Genomic DNA, 26,790 nt, shown 5'->3' with positions numbered 1-26,790 from the left:
CTCCCGGGTCCTTTCTGAGGCTCCGAGCACTAGCTCCGAGCGGGACATGGGAAGTGGACGCACTAACAAGGAGGCTAAATGGCCACAGCTACTAGCGTCTGTTGCTAGTGCGTCTCTTGAGATCGGGGAGTGAGGTTTACCTGCACAGCACTACTCGCTGGCCTCCGTTACACATGGACCATTTTAATGCTGTCCTTACTATCTTTTGGGACTTGAACATGGTAATTGACGTTGCTGTCTATGGAGGGTCAGAAAACTTTTAAATTTCATCCAAAATATCTTAATTTGTGTTCAGAAGATGAACAAAGTTCTTAGAGGTTTGGAACGATATGAGGGTGAGTAAATAATGACATAATTTTCATTTTTGGGTGAACTATCCCTTTAAGCAGCACAGCTGTTGTCAACATTAGCATTTGGCAATGAGAAAAAGAAAGCTTCTTGAGCACCAAATCAGAATATAAGCATGATTTCTGAAGGAACATGTGACACTGAAGACTGGAATAATGGCTGCTGAAAAGTCACAGGAATAAATTACATTTAAAATTTAATACAATTTTAAAACCGCTATTTTAAATGGTAGTATTTCACAGTATCACTGTTATTGCTGTATTTTCCTTCAAAGAAATGCAGTTTCAGTGAGCATAGAACAGCTTATCGACCTCAACATTTCTGAAACATAGAGGAGATGTAATTTTAAAATTACATCTCTAAAAAATGAGTCATTGTGAAGAATGCTGTACTAACGTTTCCTGTTGGTGTTCAGATGAAGAACATTGAGGAAGACCTCACTGCTCAGACTTCCAATCACAGATGTCTCTGGGTAAAGAGAGCACAGTGGCTCCAGGGATGAAAGGTCATCACTGGACTGACCCACAGAGTCCAGCGAGGCCTGTGTGTCCCTCCATCCACCGGAGTCCGTCTCCATCGTCAGGCTGCTACTACTGCTGTCACAATGGAGAGATGCATACTAGTGTTTGGACAGTAGCAATTATTGTGGTTTCACCTCTGTAATCAGGCACGTTAAATATGAGGTTAAAATGGCAGCCTTTAATTTAGGGTAGTTAACCCATGTAAACAATTTTAAAGTGTCTTTGAATAGACAAAGATAAAGAATGCAATTGTATCTAAAATTCTTAAGGTTAAATTACATTTTGGAGTACAGCAGTGCCCATCCACTTTTTCAGCCAACCATATTTTTTACATTCATTGTAAAATGTGCATATTTATATATATATATTATATATAAATATTTATTGCAACAAAATCATGATCCTAAAAGTTATCTCCATAATAAAATGTCCTTTGGTCAGACATTGATTCATCTTTTATGAATCATAAAAATATTGGTGTCCGGGAAGCCATGATCCTGAGATTATAGTGCTGTGATCTTTTAAAAGCTGTGCTATAAATAAATTGTGCTCATAAACGGCTGATGAGATAGTGGAGGCTTGGACTTGGAAACAGTTTTCAACAGTTTTATAAGTGCAGTGTTTCATGGCACTGGGTAGGCACAGAGAAACTATTTTCAAGTGATTTGCTTGTCCAACTGGTGGAGATTTGTAGAATCAAAGGTAATATGGTTCTCCCACAAAGAATATCACTGTTGAACAATCTTGCCTGTCTTTAAAATGTACAAAAAACAAACAAAAAAAACCTTTGGAGAAAATGACTCACTTTTCAAATAAAATCCCATATTCTCACATATTGGTTATATATGATTCTTGTATCAGATGAGTATTATCAGTCAGAAAGCTGACCTGAGTTTCCTGCGCAGCAGATAGTCAATGACATCAGGGTCCGTCTGAATGAGGCTCATGAGCACCTCCTGCTGCAGCTCAGCAGACACCTGCAGATGAAATGCTCCCTCTATTAGAATATGAATACTCCATGAAAAGTCATCTTTCATGCTCTGTGCATACAAAGTTATAATATATGTATCATATGCAGGCCTAAGATTTTATCCAATGCCCACCCCCCCCCCCAAAAAAACAACTAGTTTATCTAGAAATGAAAATTCTTTCCTCATTTACACACATGACTTTCTTCCATGGAATACAAAAGAAGAAATTGTGTGCTGGTGGCCTTTTGAACGTATCATAGCATTGAAAAGAGAAGAGAAACAAGGTTTCATTTCTCCTTTTGTGCTCCATATAGACAATAGAAAGTCTTAAGTGTTTGGAATATAATTTAAAAAAATGTTTGAGCTTTTCATTTAATGGTATTGGCTCTCTGGTGTCCATCATTCCGCAGCTCTCACCGTGAAGAGATGTTGGTGGTTCTGGATGAGCATCAGGATGACGGAGATGATGGCAGTGCTGTCTTCTATGCCCAGAGCTTGAGGGCTGAGCTCTCTCTCTGATCCTCTTTCTTTTTGCAGGAGATTGGGCCCAAAGATCACTGCCAGGTTTGCCGACGTCATCTTATTACCTGAGATCTAATCACAACACCAGTTTAAAAACAGGTCAGGATTTTGATGTGATTTGAAACATTTGGTTGAACGTCTTTTGTGGTGGGGCTATCATATATTTAGTTTAGCATCGCCATTATTAAATCTGGCACTCTCAGTTACACAATAATGACTTGTTGGTTTACACAAATGCCCCAAGGGATTTTTTATTTATTTATTTTTTTAGTGATGTATGAATGTAATTTTAAACCAAACTTTTAAGGGCAGTGTAAAGTTTATCAATGCAATGCTGTCACAAAACCTAATGTAAATATCTAAACTCGGTTTTTCTGGAAAATATATTTTCTTATCTCTTTTTTTTTAACAAAGATTTATTGCATACAAATACACTGATGCAAAAAAGCATTTAGAAAAATAATAACCAACACGCACAATGTGTATATAAATTACATCAAACAACACGCACAATGTGTATATAAGTTACACTGAAATTTAAACCGGAACCTAGTTAGTTTTATTTTTCAGAGAGCTGTGTGCAAAAGAGACCATGATTGGAATTCACTCACTACAAATTGGAGAAAAATTAACATACTTTAATTTAAAAAATTGATCAAATAATATCTAGCTCTGATATTACCACTCATTATAACACATTCAAGGAAATTGCTCAACCACTCATCTGTATGAGATAACCATCCCTGTCATTTTTAATACATTATAAAGGCTCTTATAAAGTTGTGGGACCGTACCTCCTTCTGGTTTGGCCCAGTGGAGCTGTTTGCATTCTCCTGTACTGTATGAAGAAGCGTCAAGAGCCTCAGCAGGGTGTCACAATTACAGGGCGGCAACAGGTACAACAACTGCTGCAGGTATGTCAACTGATCTGCCCCCCTCAACACTGTCAGACAAACACACAACATCTGGTGAGGTGAGCTGAGTTCATAACAGCTGATACAATAACGAGAAGCATGTTGGATAATACAGAGTTTTATTGTGTATCCTGATTCCTGGGTAATGATATCAATAATAAATGATTTGTGAGTGCCGGTCTCTGTGAAAGTAAGCTCATACGGTTAGCGTGCAGGAAGGCCTGGTAGAGTTCTCGTGGTAACAGGGGGTCAGGCATGTCCCTCAGAAACTCCTTCAGTAATGCAGCCACATCATGAACGCTGTGCTCTTCGTCTAACGCAACATCTATCCCCATGTCAAAGTCCTCACGCAGCTGAAAAAACACAAGGACACAGCAGGAGAAAACATCATCGAACAGAAAACCCTTGTTTATGAGACTCAAGTGTCCCGTGTATCCTGTGCCTGCACAAACACAGTGTAATATACACATACAAATCACAGTCAGCCATGAAAACAAGACACCGTACATGCTAAGATCAGTATCTAAACACTCACGGAACAGAATAAAACAGTATGCCAGTGTTTAACTGAGTCAATATGAAAGACAGGGGGCGCATGCCACACGCGAGAGAGAAAAGATGTGGCGTAAACTGGCTTTGGAGAGCAGCTGGAACTGACAAACTTACTTGACGGACTCTTTTTTTGGAGCTGCCTACACGGAAAATCCCCAAAGTTTGTAACCCTAAAGAAAGGGAGAGAGAGAGATCATAAACATGTGGTGGGCTTATATTTCATTTTCCTGATTTCATATCTCTTTTAGTTTTTTTGAGTGGTGTCTCATCTTGGTGTCCTTTTGTTTGCAACCTGAACCAGGTTATGAGCTATTAGCCTGAGGATGTTTTCCAAATAGTTTGCTGATAATTTAGGGAAAGAACAAAGTTCGCAAAAGTATCCAGTATTTGGTACATGACATTGTTATAGTTCAGAAACATATCACTTTGATGAATGTTATGGTCTTCAAACCACTCGAAACTAAATTGAGAATGCCTTGTCTTGAAACTTTTAAATTAAAAATTTAATTACAGCAGCCAATCCAGAGGCAGGATTCTGAATGAAATCTGAATTGCATAACACTGAACTAGAATGAAATGTGAAAGAAATACATACATACATACATATGCATATATATATATATATATATATATATATATATATATATATATATATATATATATATATATATATACACACATATATATATATAGTGGTGATGAATGGCAAAATAATAAGGAATTAATACGATTTTGTTATCAAATTCAAATTCCTGTCCTTCCGGTCTTGAAATGAATGACTGGACGTGTGCTGTATTGCGGTTTGCAGCTCACCGTAGGTCTCGATGTGGTTACAGCAGCGCTCTACCACTCGGGGAACTTGTCTGTAGATGGGATTGAGACTGAGTTTGGCCTGTGTGCGACCGGCAGCCTTTTTCAGCTCCAGCTCATGGGGGTGAGAGAGCTGCAGAGCTTCAAGTAGTCTGGACTGACTCTCCACCATATCAGAGATGGAGTCCACAGACATCCCTCCCTGACGAAGAGAAAGAGGTGGGGAGAAAGATAGAGAGTTTAGATATGATAGCCAATGGTCACAGATGAATGTAGGTTTGCGGCGTACGATAAACTAAGCTTGTTCCAATTACAATGCATTAGTAAAACAGATAAACACCTGAAACACTTTCACGCTGGTCAGAAATGAGCTCTAAGCTGGTGAGAAAAATCTGAACGAAATATATTTATTTATGCTTTGTATACAACAGAAATGTAAACAGATTTCGATGAAAGCTTTTCAGATGTCAACACGATGACTGAATAACCCAGTAATCTGTTCTCTTTCTCTCTCCATGTTTGGCCGGAGAGAATGGAGAGTTTGATTTGGCAAAGACACAGACGTAAATCTCATTCCCTCCTGCTGATATGTAGCCACCCATAGAGATGTTGTCTCCAGTCATACTGAGAGAGGTATGGAAATCACCCATACAGCATCAAACAATAACCTGAACCACGCTGACTGACTCAGTAAGAACAAACAGCCATTATTAATGTGCTGAAGAATACTACAGTATGCTCTTCAAGGTATTGCCTAGCTCATCTTATGACTCTCTGTTTTTAAAAAGGTGCTTACTTATTGTCTACACTTGACTCTGATATCTAAATTCTTGTACCAAATTAAGTGGTCATAGCATTTATTTTTAAGTCGAGTCACATTTATTTATATAGTGCCATTTTTATACAATAGAGATTGTTTCAAAGCATCTGAACAGAAATAAACTGGGAAATAACAATGTAAATATTTTAAAGTTTAAGTATAAAGCACTCCAAGCAGTTCTGCAGAAGACAATCGTGTGATTATTCAGCTTAATTAAGCTGTGACAATGTCAGTGTTGCAAAGTTAATACATTCTGAAGAAAACGTTTTAGCAGAAACAGACGTTTTGGTTTTGAATGATCATATGCTGGTAATAATCTCTGCTAAATCATCATGATCAGAAACTGAAACAATATAAATAAACTGATTGTTCATTTTTATGACATTTTAATTTTAGCATTTTAATTAAAATGAATTAGAATTGTATATATATTTTTTGTTATTATTAATTAAAATTATTGAAATTAAATTGGTACATTATAGTGTTTTAACTGCCATTTTCAGTTTATACATGTCTATTTTACAAAAAAAATAAAACAAGGGATGATAACAAGGAATAACTGATTTTTTGACTCCATACACATAAAGCATGTCTGTCTTGTTTTGTATTTCTGATTCAGGTTTAAATAAGATCAGTTCAGTGAATTATCTCCTTTTGCCTTTTTTTGTTGTTGTTGCTCAAATTGTTTTACAAGCCTCAGCTAGGAGTTTATCTGTGAGATGTACCATATCAACACTTGACCGTGGGGAATTCTTTGAATGAAATGATGCCAGCTTAGTGATAGTAATGAGTTTTTATTGGCTCTGATTTATATTTGCGTAGATAGTGTCCTCTTCTTTCATTTGCTCACGTATGAGATGACAGCAACGATCTCTCAAAGCAATAGCCCACAATTAACTGTGTCGTCATGTATAGCTGTAATGCTATGCATGTGATGTTATGTGTAATGAATTGCAGATGTTTAAAGTTCAACATGGGTTCTGTGTTTTAAAAATCGGCTCCTGATTACTAGATCAAAAGACCAAGATTATCTTAAATATACATACCACATCTTTCAGAAGACAGTACTTTTGGATGAGGATGTTGGTATAGTTTTAAAGATAATAGGCACTTACCCGTCTGTGTGTGCGTGAGGTGGTGTCCATGAACGCTGATGAGGGAGGTTTGCTGTGGGCCTCCAGTGCTGGTGAGGAGGCAGCATCAGGTGATAAGGCTGTATTGCCCCGCGGCCGGTTTCCATTGTGCTGCCATTTCTCAGCACGGAAGTGAAGAACACTGGCCTCCAGGTCCAGACAGTCCCGTCGGCTCTCTTTCAGGGCATCCTGCCGTTGCTTGAAGGCCCGGTCGTTTGCAATGACCTGGGAGAGCGGGATACCAAATGCTTTGGCTGCAGACTCTGTGGAAGAATCCAAACAGTTAGCAAACAAATGACCTTGACAGTAGGCTAGTGGACTACTTCATTCATTTGAATTATATAGATAGATTTTGATATTTAAAGTGTCCATAGTTTCCAAAGCTTTTATGTCACATACAGTGCATATCAACTTTTTGGAATTTTTGGACTAGTTTTACACGACATTTCAGGAAGGGAGTGTGTGAAACATGTCAAACTCATTCTTTATTTCAGTAAAAAGTGACTCTGCATATCATATCAAATGTCATCACATAAACCTCAAACTCATTATCAGCCCATAAGTCCTATCCTATCCTATTTTAGGTCAGTTTTGAGCTTTTGCATCCAAACTTGACTGCTTTCAGACTAGTGAAAAAGAAAAACTCCCAAAATACACATTTTATTGTTGGTTTTATTTTACTTTAGCTATTTGCGTAAGTATCTTTACATTAAAATACATATCTTTAAAAGCAGTTTTCTCAAAATGAGTTTTTCTTTTTTCCTGCACTTACAGAAATCTCCATTTCAATGACACTTACATTTACTAAATTTTCCATTCCAATAAAAACTGTCTAAATGTACTGTGATTTATTAACTGGGAAAGTATGGTGATTTCTATTATTTTTTAGCCTGTTCACCTGTAATAGGAAGAGACTTGGGGCCAGATTTGAGAAAACTGGGCAAATTAGCGATAGAAGAGAGAATAAGAGAGAGTCATACCGTTTGAGAATGAGTAAATAATGACAGAATTTTTATTTTTACAAGAACTGCCCTTTTTAAGTGTCTCCTGTGGCTTGTTTTTGCTTTTTAGATTGTAAATGATTCTGCACTTCTTAGACCTCAATTAGGTCAGATTTTACATGACTTGAAAGTGCCATATAAAGACTATAATGTTTCAGACGTATCTTCAGATTTAATATGATCAGTATCTCAGTTCACTCTTCCTGTGCTGTACAGTTTTGGTGTTCAACTTCTGTTTGCTTTTCTTGTGCAAAGGAGGAAAACATCTTTATCTGCCCACAGATATGAAATCTAGAGAGCTAGAGTTGGCACGTCAACACACTGCTTAAACTTATTTGGAAATTTTAATAAACAAATACATTCATACAGTGCTTTTTTTTTTGGCAAATTTGTCATACTTAAAAGATTCAGATCATCAAACTAATTTTAATATTACACAAAGATAATGCAAGTAAATACAAAAAAGTTTTTAAATGATGATTTAATTTATTAAGGGAAAAAATATGTCCAAACCTACCTAGCCCTATGTGAAAAAAATTATTGTTGACCAAATTATTTTAGAAAGCGGAGTTAAATTTCACTAGCCACACTACGGATTACTGTCAGACCTGTTGAATCAAGAAATCATTTAAATAGAACCTGTGTGACAAACTGAAGCATGCTTGAAGAGCAACACATCATGCTTTGATCTAAAGAAACTCAAGAACAGATGAGAAACTAGATCAGTCTGAAAAGGGTTCTAAAGCCAGTTTTTAGGCGTTGGGACTCTAGCGAACTACGGTCAGAGCCATTATCCACAAATGGAGAAAACTTGGAACAGTGGTGAACCTTCCCAGGAGTGGCTGGCCTACCAAAATTACTCCAAGAGCGTAACGACGACTCATCCAGGAGGTCACAAAAGAACCCAGAACAACAAGTAAAGAACTGCAGGCCTCACTTGCCTCAATTAAGGTCATGTTCATGATTCAACAATGGCATCGATGGGAGAGTTCAAAGGCAAAAGCCACTGCTGACCAAAACGAACACAAAGGCTTGTCTCACATTTGGCAAAAAATATTTTGAATATTCCCAAGACTTGTGGGCTAATATTCTGTGGACTGATGAGACAAAAGTTGAACTTTTGGGAAGGTGTGTGTCCCATTACATCTCGTGTAAAACCAACACAGCATTTCCTAAAAAGAAGATCATCCCAACAGTTAAACATGGAGGTGGTGGTGTGATGATCTGGTTCTGCTTTGCAGCTTCAGGACCTGGATGACTTTCTATAACTAATAGAAACATGAATTCTTCAATCTAACAGAAAATCCTGAAGGATAATGTCCAGCCGTTAGTTTGTGACCTCAAGTTATGCAGCAGGATAATGATCCCAAACACAGTCCACCTCTGAATGGCTCAAGAAAAACAGAATGAAGGTTTTGGAGTGGCCCAGTCAAAAATCAGACTGAGATGCTGTGGCATGACCTTAAACAGTCCATTCACGCTCAAACCTTCCAATGTGGCAATGTGGCACGACAGTGATGTAAAAGACTGATTGCCAGTTGTCGCAAACGCTTGATTGAAAGGCTGGCACAACCAGTTATTAGATTTAGGGGGCAATTACTTTTTCACGTAGTGCCAGGCAGGTTTGGACCATTTTTTCCCCTTTAATAAATGAAATAATTATTTCAAAACGGCATTTTGTTTTTGAATGTGTTATCTTTGTGTAATATAATTTTTTTTTGATCTGAATCAATCAAATGTGACGAATATGCAAAAAAAAAAGAAAAGAAAAAAAAAGTAAAACCAGGAAGGGGCCAAAAATGTTTCACACCACTGTACATAAATGCATACATAAAACAAAAATAAATACATTCCAAAACAAAGTAACAATAATATATATAAACAACTGTTACAAGTGTGCCTCTCTTGTGTACAAGTAAGCCTCTTAGAGGGTTTACTTAACAGTTTACTCAATTAAATGATTTCAGAACTAGCCTAATTAAAACACGAGATGTATTAGCACCTTCAAAAAACTCTTCTACTGGATCTTACATGCTTCACCTCAAAGAAAGCTTTATTTAACATGTTCTTCTAAAGCAGCTTAAATGTAACTGAACTACTACAGTATTTATGCAGATGGGGAGGGACAAAGACATGATGAATACGTAAAGCGCACACTTTTAAATAGCATCTTTAACACCCTAACAGGACTACTGTGAGGTTACATCTAATCTGTTTTGGCTGTCAAAGCAACACAAAAGCAAAGCAGTCTTGCCGTCCTCTCTCCTCCTCACAATCCCTTTTCTCCTATCTCTGCTCCAGGGCTTAAAGGTCTAGTGGTGGGTCAGGTTAGTCTGGTCCACTGGCTGCTAGTCCTCCGATAAGCTGGATGGATATGGGGATTGAGTCCTCTTTAAATTCCTCCCTCTACCCTATCACCATCCACCCCTGCAGTCCTTCATTCAGCCCTCCCCGCCCGCTACCTGGAGCTGACGCACATGCTGGAAACAAGCGCCAGACTGTGGTTGCAGGTGGCAGGCGTTTGGCCGAACTCCAGGAACATGGCCAAACAAATCCGACTGACTCGGGAATCAGTGCTGCTTTAGCTCCGGCAACTTTCGGAGCCGCTCTGAGATCAGTCTGAGCTCTTAGAGCAAAGTTAAATACTGATTCAGCACTAATGAGTTTATTATTATTTAAATTACTGTGCACAACACCCTACCTGGTTTCAGCTTATTTAACTGTCACTGTTGAACTAAAGTTACTTATAGTCAGTAGAATGTATGTTGGGACGACATCACAGATATTAATCAGACAGTCTACTAGGATTATGGTTGCTTTAGTCCACAGATATATAAAACACACACACACACACACACATATGTATATATATTACATGTGGATGCAAAGTTACTTACTGTCGACAGAATGCTCAAAAGGGACCATCAAAATTATCACTATTGAGCAAAAGTTTAACGTCAGTAAGATTTTTATAATTATTTATTTATTTGTAGACAGAAATTGCTACTTTTATTCCATAAGGATGCATTCGATTTATTAAAATTAAGAGTAAAGTCTTTTTGGAATGTATATGCATCAAAGAATCCTGAAAAAGAGCATTATGGTTACCTCAAAAAAATGTAAGCATTGTTTTCAACATTGATAATAATAAGAAATGTGCATATTATAATAGCCATATTAGAATGATTTCTGTAGGATCATTGATGCTGGAGAAATTGATGCTGAAAATTCAGCTTTGCCATCACAGGAATAATTTGTATGTTTCAAATATATTCACATATCTTTCTTTTCTTATCTTTTACTATATTTTTGTTTGAATCAATACAGTCTTAGTAAGCATAATAGATTTCTTTCAAAAACAATGAGAAATTGTACAATCCCTCAACTTTTGAACTGTGTACTTACACCAAAAATAAATGTGTAAATAAAACCCTAAAATACAGTTACATCGATACAACTCTTAAGTCTTTGCCGAGTTTCTTCACACAAAACTGGTTCTGCTGTTTACACATTATACAGTGTGAAGGAATGGTTTCAGAATCGTTTAGATTGTATAGAAAACATGCATTCACAGGGATATACAGACTGCAAAGAAGCAAAGCTACATTGGATGTAAAATTGTCTTGCGTCTTAAAGTCTTAAAGCTTTGTGTCTTAAAGGCCTATGGGAGATTTGCAAGAACTGTGACACACCAAGCAGCCCTGGCAACCAGAGTCAGCGAACAGCCATTTATAAGTCTCTCTCTATTCTCTGTTCACCATCACTGTCCACCACCAAAGAATGGCGATTAGTAGTACTGTAATGGTTTAACAATGACGTCATGAAGACAGAAGTTACATAAGTTGACAACTATAAGGTGATATCTAGATGAAATTTAAAAGGCAGTTTCATTATCATTTGTTTGTAAGTAAGTTTAAATGAATCTAAAAGAGAATACTTGAAGACCTAACATTTCAGTATATGTGTCTTGTTGGTTGTTTGTTAAACAAAGATTACAAGACTGCATGAGCTCAGGAACGCTGCCTGACAAACACAGGGCATTTAAAGACGATCCAATTAATCACTCTCAAGTTCCATAATGTGACGCTATTTAAAAGTAAAATGGGATATTTAACAAAAAAATATAGTTTGGAAATGGAATTAGATTTTATCTATGAAAGTTTAATGTTGAAACTATTGCCATTCTAGTCCTTTAAACGCAGGTTGCATGAGATCTGAAGATATATGAAAAATGAAATAACATCTCTTACCTCGCTCTTTCTTTTCTTTTGAGAAAGAGTCAAACTTTCTCCGTAGTGATTTCCTCCTCTTACGAATCTCTGAAAAAAATTAAAAAATTAAAAAAACAGGATTATGGTTGCTTTTGTACATAGATCAACAAAATATACACACACACACACACATATATAAAAAAAATAACTCAAACGTTAAAACAGTATTGTATAAAAATGTAAATCTAATGCTGACAACACATAAAAGAGGTACATAACACAAACACCTAAACAGATGCATGTAACAACAAGTCTTCCTTTGCCAGAAATAAACTGTTCCAGTTAGATGGCTGACAATAAAGTGAAACCTCTTAAGCACCGAGCATGGGCACAGAGCTGACAAAGCAAACACTATATAAAACCTATATTAGTGGAAGCTGTAAGACAAAATTAGAAGCAGAAGCATCTTCTACACAGATAAACAGATTATCCAAAATGTTTGCTATAGAACAAAGGCATTCTTTCCAGATTTGGAGCTCAAAATAAGTAGCCTATAGCTAAACTAAAACACCCTCTGTCTGTGTGTTTTCATATCGCTGATGTAGTCTGTCTATACGGCCCTCAGGAGAACAGTAAAAATGTGATGAATAGCTGTTCCCTTTACTACAGTAGGTTAAAACTTCCCCCACAGTGCTGCAACTTTTTAAACTCAAACCAATAGACGTGTTTACCCTCAAACCTCTTCCTGTCTGTGAGTGCTGATAACTTGGTTCCATTTTGTTATGCCTTCAACTTACAGCTATACTTTTATTAATTTGTATCAGAAGAGGACTGAGTGGGAAAAGGTTTAAAAGATGCTCTGCAGAGATGTCCAGAGAGATCTGAGAGAAAACCAAATGACTTGTAGCACATGCAGAGGGGCTTTAGGTGGGGTCATATTCCCATGACTGCAGGAAATGAGAGTTTATTTCTATGGCAACTGCCCCCAACCCTCCCCACACGCCAAGACATCATGGGCTAAAGCCCCCATCGGCTCCCATCAGAGAGAGGATTATTAGGGGAATGAACAGAGAGCATGCTGAGATATAAGCCCGATTCAGGATAAATAATCTCTTCGGGCCAATGCAGAGATTGAAAACAAAGTAAAGGAGCCACTTTTATAAAGCAAGAGACTAAAACAAAACCAGGACAACAAAACAACAGCTCCAGGCTGCATACAGCCGGAGTTTACAAAGATTAGGAATCACAATATTACAGAGAAAATGCAGAAAGTTTACAGTACTTAACTTTCAAATAACCACAAACAAACCAGAAAATAGAGAGGTCAGTCACTTCATGACATCGCTTAAGTGCATTTCACAAAGTTTAATTTAACTCTCCAAAGGACATTCATCTTCCCCAAAAATGGCTGCCAAACACGTTGAAAACAATTCCAAGAGGAGCGGCTGATTAAACCACCAGGCTCAGTATGACAGATTTCTCCTTTGGGAGGAAAATGTTCCATAAATATTCCCATAAATTGTGGTGGCTGCTTCCCCGTGGATCAGCTAACGTGCCAGCTGTGGTCTTCTCACAGATGACCGGTTGAAAACTCCACTAGAGAGAACAGAGGATGACCTCCTCTGATCTGTCCATGTGGAGCTGCCTGTACGTGCTGGGAATACCACTTTCCATAAACAATGCGGTTTTCCATGGTGGGACATAAGGGGTTTCTCACATGATAACAGTATCCAATCTCACATTATCAAATAATAAACAGGGATGGTCCTGTTAATTAATATTGTTTATTTCATATTGAATGTGATATCTCCAACAAACTCCATTGAGCTGCAATGACTCAACAATATTACGAATGACAAATTTATAAGTGCATAAAAGTCAGCAGAAGGCAAGCACATGGAACAAAAACTGGGCTAAGTTGTACTGTCTTGTATTTCACACAGTTTTGTTCCTGGATTTCAGAGATAAGGACATGTCACGCAATCTGTCCATGTTGGCGTTTGGCTAATTTGGCAGCTTCCACCAAGTGACAGATGTATTTGTTTTAAAATACCTCGACCGGTGTCAGCTACAAAAGATGTGTCTATAATAGAGAGAAAAGTCTATTTATAACTATACAAGATAATATAGTTGATTACATTTTATTGGATTCAGAGCTGTTTTTTCCCTTGCTGTCTATGGTGAAGTGGCCAGGAACCTGTTTTGGGGTCATGACCCCACACTGGTGTGCAACAATTCAGATGATCTGTTGGTACGGTACTGCTGTACTCTATCTTACAAATCTCATTTTCACCTCTCAGAAGTCTTATCTGGTCTTATCTAGATTTACTATTGGGAATCCCTCAGAAATGCCTCAGAATTGACTGCAATGTGAATTTTGCATGGATTTTTTGGGGATCCGTTAAGCATCTGTCTGAAATAATCATATCTAGACTAGTTATGGTTATTATATGTAAAGTGATTTATCATTTAGTATTTAGATCTGTGCACTACTTCTGTCATGCATGATTACCAGTCTTCACGAAACAAGATAAGTGTACCTCTAGGAATGCCAATTTTAAAGTCTAGGTCTCTTCTTTCCAAGTGGTAAAGGGCCACCTCCTGCAGACGTGCTCTTTCCAGCTCTGAGAGACTTTGGATGGGGACCGGCTGAAGCTTCACGCTCTGCCCCAACATGGTGGCCCACGTATGGTCACCCTGAAAGAAAGCAGAAGTGATACAGTGAACATTACTTTCAGACTCAGCAGGCCTTTTTGAGTTTGGTTGTGGACCAGCTCGAGCACACCTGGTTGTGATTTGAAAGGGAAGCTGATTCATGTGTGTTTGATCAGAGCTGGAATTCTACAGCAAGGCGTATCGCCGAGAGCAGGATTTACCCTGCTGAAAGTGATATACTGCTGTTAAAGTGCTTGGCACACCTCTTACAAACCAACCATCAAATATTGTGCAGCAAAAGCTGGGGTTAAGAGGTGTGAAATCACTCCCAACAGTCCTTAAGAGCGATTTTTAGACATTCATAGTTTTAAATATTTTTCCCTAATAGGAACACGTCTGGATAAACATGGTCTAAAAGGCCTGTCTGGGTTACTAGAAACACAAAAGCCTAAAGGTCTAAGCACTTAAAACATGCTACAGTATATGAGAAAAGCACTGTTTGAGCTTCTCAGTTTAATTTGGATTCAAGGACAGCTACTTTTAGACTTGGCAGCAGCACTGTGCTGGGTAAACATACAATAGCTAGTGGACATTTTTTGACCTTATGTAATTCCTCTGACAGCATACATCCTGTGTGTAGTAGTGATATGTGTTGGCACATCTGATGTGATGACAACGAGAAAAACTGAAAGCCAAAACATTTACTGAAAGGAAATCTGCTGCCGGTCAACATCAGTGCTTATTTGAATACTGCTAGAACAACAAATCACAATATAACGTCTTGTCCCGTTAACGGCAAAATATCATCCTGAAAGTGTACATATCCAATTTTAAAGTATCACACGATAAAGTATTCTTAAAGGGATAGTTCACCCCAAAAAAATTATTCTGTCATTAATTACTCTCTCATATCGTTTCAAACCCATAAGGCCTTTGTTCATGTTCTGAACACAAATTAAGATATTGTTGAAGAAACCCAAGAGCTTTCTGACCCTGAATGGTCAAGGCCCAGAAAGGTTGTGAGGACATTATTAAAATAGTCCATGTGACATCAGTGGTTCAAACGTAATAAAGGAAACAAAAACCACAACTTTATTCAATTTCTTCTCTTCCGTGTCAGGATTTGAAGTGCATTCTTGACAATACCACAGCACTTGTGTGTGCGTTCCTCTCTTTTGGTCAGAAAGCTCTCAGATTCCATAAAAAAATATCTTAACTTGTTTTCCAAAGTTGAAGGAATGTCTTACAGGCTTGAAACTGTTTAAACAATGTGTGAGTTGTCATCTTACTAGGATTTAATTGAAAGCAGGAGTGTGTCTGTATTCTGTGTCCATGTGGGAGGTCACTTTCCACTCAGGTCGTGGTCACGCAAGACGCCCACCAGTGTCAAATAAAGGATAGAGGTCACAGGTTGTGCTCTGTTTATTTGGATGAAAATAGAGATCAGTGAAAACAACATGAGATCCATCAAGCAGCTTGTTGATACCAGTGTCTCAAATGTGTGTAGAAACTGGTATTACTGAGAGAATCTCTTTATGCTGTGCATTCTGAGCTATCATTGTATACTTTTCTTAGTATGTAACTGTAAACATCCCTTATCTTTTGCAGGATCGTTGTATAATGTACTTACAAGAAAAACATATCATAAAAACTACTGTGGCTGAGCAACATGTTCATTAGTATCATGCAATTTCAGGTTGGGAGGATGAGAGAGGCCTCAGGGCAGTGCAAGCCACAGAGTCCTTTTCCAACTCCTCTCCTCCCTAACTCTGTTTCATATGCCCTTCTCTTTCTCACATACACTGTCCCTTCTTTTAAAACTAAAAAAGTGAAGGTCAGGAACGAAGGGAAGAGCAAAACACAAACACATGTCACATTACGCCATACTCCAAAGGCCACTGAAACCCAAACCGCACTCATCGTTCATCAGGAGTATTGTCCTGGACACAAAGGCTTTTGTGAGAAACACTTGCCTTCATAAAACTAAACAGACATAACAAACACAGCACACATCCTATATGACGTATCAGGACTCTTGGGTAAATTTTCCAATTTTAAAATCTATCCAATACAAAAACTCTTACTCCATAATGAAACCCTACTAACCCAAGCACATCTTGAGACCCTATAGAGGGAGGAGACCAGAAATGTTTGAGAATGAGACAAGACTGAATGTGGGAAGCTCCATCAGTCCATGAAAAGATAAACCTAAATAATATATATTTATTAAACAAGAACAGTCCGCAAATTGGACAATGCAATAATCATGATTGTATTAAAACCTATTTCCATAATAGAATAAAAAAGGTAATTTTGATCTCATAATTGTGTCTTTTTTATGTTTGGCAATTCTGAGAAAAATCATAGTCATTTGGATTGATTGCATATTATGCTGAAACAATGTCCCTCTAATATCAAATAGAAATCTATTTGACAATACATTTATTTGACAAGGCTGCTACAACCTGTCCATGTGTAAATCAGGTTCTTGCATTCATGTCTGAGACAGCTAATCCAAGTGCAGACATACCTTAGTGCATGACAAGACCCAGACAAAAACATCAGAGGTCCATAAATATTGTTGCAAGACCACTCGAGTACTAGAACAATAAAGTAAACAGTTTTGTGAAACTGCTTCCCTTTGAAGAGATTTCTTTAGCCATCCAGAGCAAACAATAGCTTATTCCTTAAAAAGTCGTTCTCAGTCCATGCTCTTATTTCCTTTCTGAATTCTTGTCCGATTTCCACTTCATATACTTCTTGAGCCCTGACCATATTTGTCTCCTGATCCTTAAAACCTGGCTCATGGTCCCTCATGAGAATTTCGATATAAATACTTGTATTTAGAAACATGCTGATAGTTCCCAGATGCCCCTTTTAAAATTATTTCCAAGTGCTTGTATAAGAGTTCAGCCAGTAACAATCCTGGTGTTTCTACTGAAGGAGCACAATCAGATAATTCTTGTGATCGTCACGAGTATGATATGCATACAGTACAGCGATAAACTTCTATTGTGTACTCAGTCTCAGCTACATCTGTTTAGCATTTACATAAATGGCTTGTTTTGGTGTGCATGGATGCATGCGAATGTGCATTAATGTGGGTACATGATAATGTGTGAGAAAATAAACAGCTAAGCGTCCATACAGTGGAAAGTTACGGAGAACCTCTCTGCTCTTGAGCAACACCAAACCCAAGACTAATCTCTCTGCACATTTAGAGAACTGAAAGAAAAATGAGAGAAAATAAAACAGCAGCAGTCAGCCCTTCTCAATTATCCATTTAAGCTATACTGTGTCAAAGAACAAAAACAAAAGGCAAACTCAATATCTGCTCTCACACTGGATGATCTCTGTGCTGCAAAATAATTAGACGACCTCAGACTGTCCTCAAAGGAAGGACAGCATCAAAGGAAGCCGAAAAGTCTTCACTGAATTTAGGCTGACAGCATCCCTCCATTGCATTCTGTTAAGTATGTTTTGTTTTTGTTTTTTCTTAAGGAAGTTGGTTCCATCAGTGGTTATATTCATGTACCTGATGGGATAAGGTCAACAAAAGAAAACTGAATCCTAAGGAATGTGAGGTCTGCTTTATGTTTTAAGGCCATTGAAACTGACATGAAAAAATGTCACTACTTCAGAGGAGGTAAAGTCTCATAAACAGGCACAATGCTCTTGGTTTAGTCGGAGAAAGAGACTGCCGTATCTCTGCTATGGTTTATCTCCTATGCAAGGATGTCACAGAATCATCCAAAAATAGGGTAAACTGTAACTCTTTAAATAAGGTTTAGTGACAAAGTAGGTAGCCTGAGATCATTAAAATATATATATATGATCTCAGACATTTTTTATTATTATTATTATTATTTTATAATTAAGATTTAATCACAAGCTATGTACCTGTTAAAACAGTGAAATACTTTCCTCAAATACTTTTGCACTTTAAATACAAGTGTAAAAGTTTTTACTAATTTTCTGAATACAGTTATTTTAACAAATAATTTTACTTTTACATTTTTAAATATTCTTAGAGTTACTCAATTTGACCTGAAAATAAATATGTTTTAATTAATTTAATTTAAAAAATATGCTATATATATATATATATATATATATATATATATATATATATATATATATATATATATATATATATATATATATACACACACAAAATTTTTTAATTAATTTAATTTAAAAAATCTGATATATATATATATATATATATATATATATATATATATATATATACACACACACAAAAATAGAAAAACATAATGACACTGAAATAGTCAACACACTGACTTTGAACTGTCAAAAAATAATAAAAAATCATTAAATAATATATAATAATATATTATATAATTTATAATATATATATATTTTCAATACATAAAATCAGCCATTACACGACCTACAGTAAGCATTTTTTATATTATCATTATTATTATTATTATTATATTTAAGCACCACTAAAATATCAAAAATTGCTCTTAATTCAGAAACTGAAAAGTTGTATTCAAGTCAGTTTTGTATGAACAACATTTTTTTTATAACTTCATATATCTATACAAAAAAAAAAAAAGAACATCATGTTACTAACCCTTATGTAGATATACACTGTAAATCCATATTCTTCTTCTGAACTCTTCAAGAAACAAGTACACATACACAACAGAAGGTCTATATATGTTTACTGTAAAACAGTATGCGGTAGCTGATGGTTAAACATAGAAAATCCAGATTTAGCCACACTCACATAACAATCACAAAACACACTTTACAGTGTTCACCATCTCAAACAATCACATGTGGCATCATAAACACTAAGAGTATGATATTCCCCAAGCATATCATTGCATTTCTATATTCACTGAATATATTCTACACTTTCATTATAGTCTCATACTGCAGTCACAATCTCTGAAAAACTAGCTCACATACAGACTCACACACACTTTTGACTCTACCTGCAGACTGGGAGATGGGCAGTGTGTCTGACACAAACACACACTCTGTGAATAAGAGCAATCTCCTCAGACTCTTCAGACAAGTACAGCCAATCCGACCCGAGCATGAGACAGACAGACAGAAGCAGAGACGGATAAAGAGCCAGAGAGAGGTCTGTCCTCTCCATCTGCCATGTACTCATGGAAATCAGAGTGCAGCCTCGGGGTTGCCAAGAGCAAACTTCACATAAACACTCACTCGGTGACGTAGAGCAGAGGGGGAGGAGCCTGAAACAGATCCAGCAGAGCTTTGAACCAGTTCCCCTGTCAGACTGTCACTCATCAGCAGCATAACAAACAATGTCCTCCCTTCCCATCTCCCACTGCAGGCTTTCTACTCCTTTTTCCTTCTCTGTGTACTCAGAAATTCATTCCTGTTGAAATCCTGTCTTCTTCACAGAAATGAAAACAATAGTCAGGACAAAGGAAAAATTGAAGAGCATGATAAAGAGGAAACAGCAGGAAAGCATAAGAAGAAAATAATTATAGTTGTGAGGGCTACACACGATACTTTCACAAACTAGCTGCCTCGTGATGAGCACGTACAAATAAAGCTTGACCTTTCAACTCTGTGCTGACCTCACAGGTCTCACTTTTATCTGTTACACAGATTACACTTTTTCATGATAACCTTTCAGTCGAAGGCAAGATGATGTAAGAGTCTTTGTGCTCAGTGTGTGTTTTAAACTGGGAATACTGCGGGAAACGTCGGACACTACATTGAAATTTCAAATCTGGGTGAACATTACCATTCAAAAGTTTGGGGTAGGTAACATTAATTGATTGAGAAGATTTTATTTATTTTTGAAGAAGAAGAAATAGAATTCAGTTTTTTGGCATTTAGTACAAATACATCAAATGCGGTAATGTTGTGAAATATTATTACAATTTAGAAGAACTATTTTCTATTTTATAATATTAAAAAAATAATAATTTAATCCTGAATTACTCCATTACTCCAGTCATTAGTGTCACATGATCCTTCAGAAATCATTCATAAATGCTGATTTCCTGCTCAAGAAATATTTCAATGTTGAAAATAAGTTAAAATGTTTGTGAAAACTGTGATACTTTATTTTTATTTTGAAGATTAAAACGTTAAAGAACAGTATCTAAGCTATTCAACATAGAAATATTTTATAACATTTTAAATGTCTTAACTGTCACGTTTTTATGCGTTCTTTGATACATCCTTTCTGAAAAAAAATATTTGAATTAGGGCTGTGATTTAATTACAATTTTTAATTGAATAAATGACATGATGTGCCGATTAATTAATCAAATGAATCGCAAATTAAATTTGGCTGTGAAATTACCCACAAAAGATCATTTAAAGCCATTATTATGTTAAATGAGAAAGTATCAAGTAGACATTAAAAATAGCAGCTCTAGAAAGAATGCTTTTATTTGATTCAACATAAAACTTATTACACATGAATGTTTAGGCTACAATGGCCTAAAATTAATTGCGTTATTTTTTTCAGAACTATTGAATTAAGTTAACATGTTAAACTGACAGCCCTAATTTTAAATAAATAAAAAATGGATTTGTTTCTATTAAAACACAAAATGATTCTCAAATAATCATGGATATTATTAGCAGTTTGTTTTTTAAGGGGCACCTGTTGCAGTTCTGACTCACTTGCTCTAGGCAAGGCATGACTTAACCCTAACACTATGTCAGTAAACTTAATAGTTCTTTGCATGAATGTGGGAACAAAACAGCGTAGTAAAAATATAACTTTATAATAAACCATGCAGTTTGAATGAGCAAGGTGCTTGGTCATGCATGCTGTAAAATAATTTGCATAACATAATTTGTAATCATTTGAATAACATCATAATTTTCACCAGTGGCACCCGTGTTGTGTGTGGGTGAGTATATATTTGTGATGTTTGTTTGGTCAGTGGCTGACGGCTCAGCAAATGATCCTATTAGGGTACTTCTGTGCCGCTAGCTGACAGACTGACAGATTGAGCACATTAGCCAAAGAGCTCCTGGACAGAGGCACTGTCAGTAGCATCCGGACTAGTCTTCATTCAAGCCTGGACACACATTCACCTTCAGGAAGTACGCGACAAACACAAGCTAACAAGGCTCCAGTTTGCAATAAAGAACCGTTTTATTTGAGATGGTTTACCATCTCTCTGGATTGATGTTCATTTAAAAGTTGCCATGTAAATACTGATGGACATTGTTACTGGCAACATATAAATCCCCAAAGGTTCATTAGTACTATAGATGTTAACAGTGACAGATATGGATGATATTTGTCTGTGTCTATGTCAGCTAAGCAAGTGCCATGCCAATAGATATCAAAACCTCTTTGGTCTAAAATAGCTGCAGTGCCACCAATAGTAGACTTTTTTCAGGTTGATAAATGTGCGGCTCTGAATAATGCGTTTGGAATGTGGTGTGAGGCTGTGTGCGTTATGTCTTGGATTTGCCATTAATTTACCATCTGCAGGGCTTGGATGTGCTCGAGCTCTCTGGAGATTCTTCCATCTCCATAAAGGATGAAAACACAGCCCAGATGTCTTCGTCACTTTTATACACTATCCATTCACAATCATACTGTTTTCACAACGTCAGGACTGCCAAAAGAGCCTTCATCACTTAAGAAGGCTGCTGAACATAAACCCTTTTTGGCTGATTTTAGGGAGGACTGCATAAGATTCAGAAACTATTCATCCTCAATGATGTCCTTCAATAAGAAAACAGCAACATTTCATTTTGATTTGTGTTCATATATGAGATCTAATAAATCATTGGCAGGAAGACACCATGAAAATCTTTGGACTTTCTTTCTCCCTAAAAATAAAAAAAAAGTGATGACTGTCCCAGTGGTTTTCCATACACATAATAATGTTCGTATCCGGCCATTAAAAGAGAAATGCCCCTCAGTTTCATCAGTTTGACCTCTGACCCTGACATCAAGGATGCTCTCTTCCTGTTTTGGCCATAACATAGTGCTGTTAGGTGTATAGGATTATATGACCCTGATACAGGATGGACAGGAACAGGAATGGACCTGTCCCAAAAGAGCAGACAGGAGTAAAATCCAGTGTATGCAGGTTTGGTGCAGATGCTCAGATGATACAGGAGTGATACATACTAAATGTATACTTTCCCATGATGTTTACAACAACTTTTTTTATTTTTTTTATTTACACACTCATCAGCTAGCAGCTAGTGGAAGCTGACTGTAATTTAAAGCTATAGACTGCACTGCCCACTACAGGTCAACATTGGTTTCAACAACACATAAACCATAAAACAATAAATCTCATCCACAGCATCTGACGTTTCTCTGGCATTAAAATAAACTATATATATATATTGTGACGAGTCAGCTGCCTCCTCCCTGATTGTCACCGGCACCCCGTCCTAAATCGCCGCCCTTCACCAGGCTCCCGACTGGAGTGGGTGTGTGAGAGGAGGGGCGCTGGACGAGTCAGGGCTGGCGGCGTGTGATGGGGCACACCTGAAGGAAGTGGAGCCTCATTACCGCCGCTGTTTAAAAGCCCAACGCGCCTCTCCTCAGGAGACCGGTCTCTTCCCCGTGCATGCACACTGGTGTCCTCGTGGGTCCAGGAAGGGTGCGTTGAGGGACTCCCGCGCCACCAAGACGTGAGCTGCCGGACCCGCGATCCGGATGGGAACCGCACCCGTATACACGGCCGACGGGCCAGGATGCCGGGCCGTTCATCCCCTACCAGCGCCGCGGCCAACGAGAGAGACGCGGCCGCTAGGAGAAGCCGCCGCCCCTCGCGCCCCGGACCAAGGAGGGGAGCGCGTGCGGCCGCCGGACTCCGCCCCTTGCCTGGACCCTTCCTTGATGAACACTGCCCGACCTACACAAATCCCGCAGCACAACGAGGACACCAGATTCCCTGTTATTTTGGACACTTTCCCCCTTTTGGCCACTTTTATTCCCTTTGTTTTATGATTTCTGTTAATAAAAGCCTCTCCGAGGCCTGACGCCACGCCCACTGTGTCTGTCTTGTGCTCCTCCCGTGACACTGGTGGAGAATGCGGGCAGGCGGAGCCTAGACAGCGCAGTGGGGAAACGTCTGGTGACGTCACTCCCTCTCGCTTGCAAACGTTCGTGAGAACCCAGACTGGGACGGAGGAAAACTGGGGACAGCCTCCCAGCCACACAAGGGGTAAGTGACTTTTCCATTGTCATTTTACCCTGTGGTTGGTTGAGGCTGTCACTAAAACCCGGTTTCTCTGTCCCTGTTCTGGTGCGCTGCGAGAGGGAGGACCGCCCGGAGAGGAAGCCCCGCCCACTCCGACCGTTTGGAGCCTGGTTGAGGATGGTAGCACTCCCGTGTGGGTGGCGCCCTGGGGACGGGGATGTCGCTTGGGAGGGGGAATGTGACGAGTCAGCTGCCTCCTCCCTGATTATCACCGGCACCCCGTCCTAAATCGCCGCCCTTCACCAGGCTCCCAACTGGAGTGGGTGTGTGAGAGGAGGGGCGCTGGACGAGTCAGGGCTGGCGGCGTGTGATGGGGCACACCTGAAGGAAGTGGAGCCTCATTACCGCCGCTGTTTAAAAGCCCAACGCGCCTCTCCTCAGGAGACCGGTCTCTTCCCCGTGCATGCACACTGGTGTCCTCGTGGGTCCAGGAAGGGTGCGTTGAGGGACTCCCGCGCCACAAGAGACGTGAGCAGCCGGACCCGCGATCCGGAGGAGAACCGCACCCGTTTACACGGCCGACGGGCCAGGATGCCGGGCCGTCCATCCCCTACCAGCGCTGCGGCTGACGAGAGAGATGCGGCCGCTAGAGGAAGCCGCCGCCCCTCGCGCCCCGGACCAAGGAGGGGAGCGCGTGCGGCCGCCGGACTCCGCCCCTTACCTGGACCCTTCCTCCATGAACACTGCCTGACCCACACGAACCCCGCAGCACGACGAGGACACCAGATTCCCTGTTATTTTGGACACTTTCCCCCTTTGGCCACTTTTATTCCCTTTGTTTTATGATTTCTGTTAATAAAAGCCTCTCCGAGGCCTGACGCCACGCCCACTGTGTCTGTCTTGTGCTCCTCCCGTGACACTGGTGGAGAATGCGGGCAGGCGGAGCCTAGACAGCGCAGTTGGGAAACGTCTGGTGACGTCACCCCCTCTCGCTTGCAAACGTTCGTGAGAACCCAGACTGGGACGGAGGAAAACTGGGGACAGCCTCCCGGCCACACAAGGGGTAAGTGACTTTTCCATTGTCATTTTACCCTGTGGTTGGTTGAGGCTGTCACTAAAACCCGGTTTCTCTGTCCCTGTTCTGGTGCGCTGCGAGAGGGAGGACCGCCCGGAGAGGAAGCCCCGCCCACTCCGACCGTTTGGAGCCTGGTTGAGGATGGTAGCACTCCCGTGTGGGTGGCGCCCTGGGGACGGGGATGTCGCTTGGGAGGGGGAATGTGACGAGTCAGCTGCCTCCTCCCTGATTGTCACCGGCACCCCGTCCTAAATCGCCGCCCTTCACCAGGCTCCCGACTGGAGTGGGTGTGTGAGAGGAGGGGCGCTGGACGAGTCAGGGCTGGCGGCGTGTGATGGGGCACACCTGAAGGAAGTGGAGCCTCATTACCGCCGCTGTTTAAAAGCCCAACGCGCCTCTCCTCAGGAGACCGGTCTCTTCCCCGTGCATGCACACTGGTGTCCTCGTGGGTCCAGGAAGGGTGCGTTGAGGGACTCCCGCGCCACCAAGACGTGAGCTGCCGGACCCGCGATCCGGATGGGAACCGCACCCGTATACACGGCCGACGGGCCAGGATGCCGGGCCGTTCATCCCCTACCAGCGCCGCGGCCAACGAGAGAGACGCGGCCGCTAGGAGAAGCCGCCGCCCCTCGCGCCCCGGACCAAGGAGGGGAGCGCGTGCGGCCGCCGGACTCCGCCCCTTGCCTGGACCCTTCCTTGATGAACACTGCCCGACCTACACAAATCCCGCAGCACAACGAGGACACCAGATTCCCTGTTATTTTGGACACTTTCCCCCTTTTGGCCACTTTTATTCCCTTTGTTTTATGATTTCTGTTAATAAAAGCCTCTCCGAGGCCTGACGCCACGCCCACTGTGTCTGTCTTGTGCTCCTCCCGTGACAATATATATATCTACAACTTTCATAGTCATGAAAATAAAGAAAACTCTTTGAATGAGAAGGTGTGTCCAAACTTTTGGTCTGTATATATATATATATATATATATGTGTACATGTTATTTTGAAAAAAATACACCTTTACATCTCGAGCACAATAAAACCTGATTTGAATCATGACATTCACCTGTTCTACTAGCTACCATCATACATTTCTCAGTATGGATCATGTCCTCTGCAGAGCTCTGTCTAGACATGCTGAGGTGGAGAAGGTAACGCTGACTAATGTTCACATTGCAGTACAGTCACAGACAGGGGAAATGATCCATGTTTGCTGCTGGTACGGTGTTTATTTTCTCTTGCAATGAGAAGCTGTGTATCAGCAGATAGTGGAGACGGAAAGAGAGAAAATACAGAGAACAGTGAATATCTGGAGTAATGCTCAGGTTCCACATAACAATATTATAGGTCATATGGCACTGCCTGCTTCAACCTGACTATATATACACATATAAATATAGAACAGCTGAACCATCACAAATACACACAAATCACACGCACAACACATCCATAATAAATACATCCACACTAACATCTAAATGAGCTCTGTTACTGTATGTCAAGTCTTACTTCACATCACAGTCAATCAAAAACAGTGTAGAAGAATGTTGCGTTTAATTTGCATTGAATGAAAGAATCCATTTTTAGTAGCAAGCATGTGTTATATTTTAAGGCTTGGACGCACTAAATAATAATGTCTTTCCTAAGATGACTTTGATTCATAGTTTGTAACACCAAGTGACAGATTTAAAGAGAGCAGCAGTGCAAAAGCAAAGATTCACTTGGCTTCTATCAGTCGTGTTACACCGAAACTAAAGGTGTGTGTGTGTGTGTGTGTGTGTGAGCCAGTGTGGTCTCATTTCACCGTTACAGGAGGACAGATTGCGTAACATGAGTCATAACTTGTCTTATTTTTCTTTTATCCTTTCAATCCTCTTATCTCAATCTGTTCTTCAAAAGATCCCTAGAGGTCACGGAGAGGAAATGCCATTTACAGAAACATTCAGCAAAGATGCCATGCTTCTCTAAACAGGACATTCTCCACCCATCGTCACAGCTCTCTACTGTTCTGCTCCATTATGCTGAAGAAACCACCGCTGACTGACATCCGCAATAAATAATACCCCTGAGTATGGTGGTGCTAGTGTTTTCTCCCCAAACAGTAAAT

The 26,790-nt window shown here is 39.5% G+C and overlaps 2 protein-coding genes across 6 annotated transcripts in view; both read right to left on the bottom strand.

The window, feature by feature from the left end:
- LOC113106275 (microtubule-associated protein 1A-like) overlaps window positions 1-26,790 on the bottom strand; it is a 1,143,919-nt gene that overhangs the window by 1,009,843 nt on the left and 107,286 nt on the right.
- Window positions 1-26,790, bottom strand: part of LOC113106284 (rho GTPase-activating protein 6-like) — a 34,841-nt gene that overhangs the window by 3,533 nt on the left and 4,518 nt on the right. Inside the window, exons 1-12 of one of the 5 annotated variants that reach the window (XM_026268036.1) lie at window positions 19,429-19,643; window positions 15,748-15,876; window positions 14,344-14,500; window positions 11,843-11,911; window positions 6,574-6,854; window positions 4,642-4,840; window positions 3,943-3,998; window positions 3,479-3,629; window positions 3,157-3,305; window positions 2,258-2,434; window positions 1,758-1,846; window positions 745-944 (exon numbers count right to left, since the gene is read on the bottom strand). In XM_026268036.1, coding sequence (XP_026123821.1) covers window positions 745-944; window positions 1,758-1,846; window positions 2,258-2,434; window positions 3,157-3,305; window positions 3,479-3,629; window positions 3,943-3,998; window positions 4,642-4,840; window positions 6,574-6,854; window positions 11,843-11,911; window positions 14,344-14,479 — 1,507 coding nt within the window. In that variant the 5' untranslated portion in view covers window positions 14,480-14,500; window positions 15,748-15,876; window positions 19,429-19,643. Of the gene's footprint in view, window positions 1-744; window positions 945-1,757; window positions 1,847-2,257; window positions 2,435-3,156; window positions 3,306-3,478; window positions 3,630-3,942; window positions 3,999-4,641; window positions 4,841-6,573; window positions 6,855-11,842; window positions 11,912-14,343; window positions 14,501-15,747; window positions 15,877-16,988; window positions 17,444-19,428; window positions 19,644-26,790 lie in introns of those variants that run through there. The other 4 variants (XM_026268035.1, XM_026268037.1, XM_026268033.1 and 1 more) reach the window with 4 other exon arrangements.

The sequence above is a fragment of the Carassius auratus genome, chromosome 7 (genome assembly GCF_003368295.1).
Source record: "Carassius auratus strain Wakin chromosome 7, ASM336829v1, whole genome shotgun sequence".
Taxonomy (NCBI): Eukaryota; Metazoa; Chordata; class Actinopteri; order Cypriniformes; family Cyprinidae; genus Carassius; species Carassius auratus.
The sequence above is the reverse complement of the archived record's forward strand: the minus strand, read 5'-3'. Positions and strand labels throughout refer to the sequence as shown.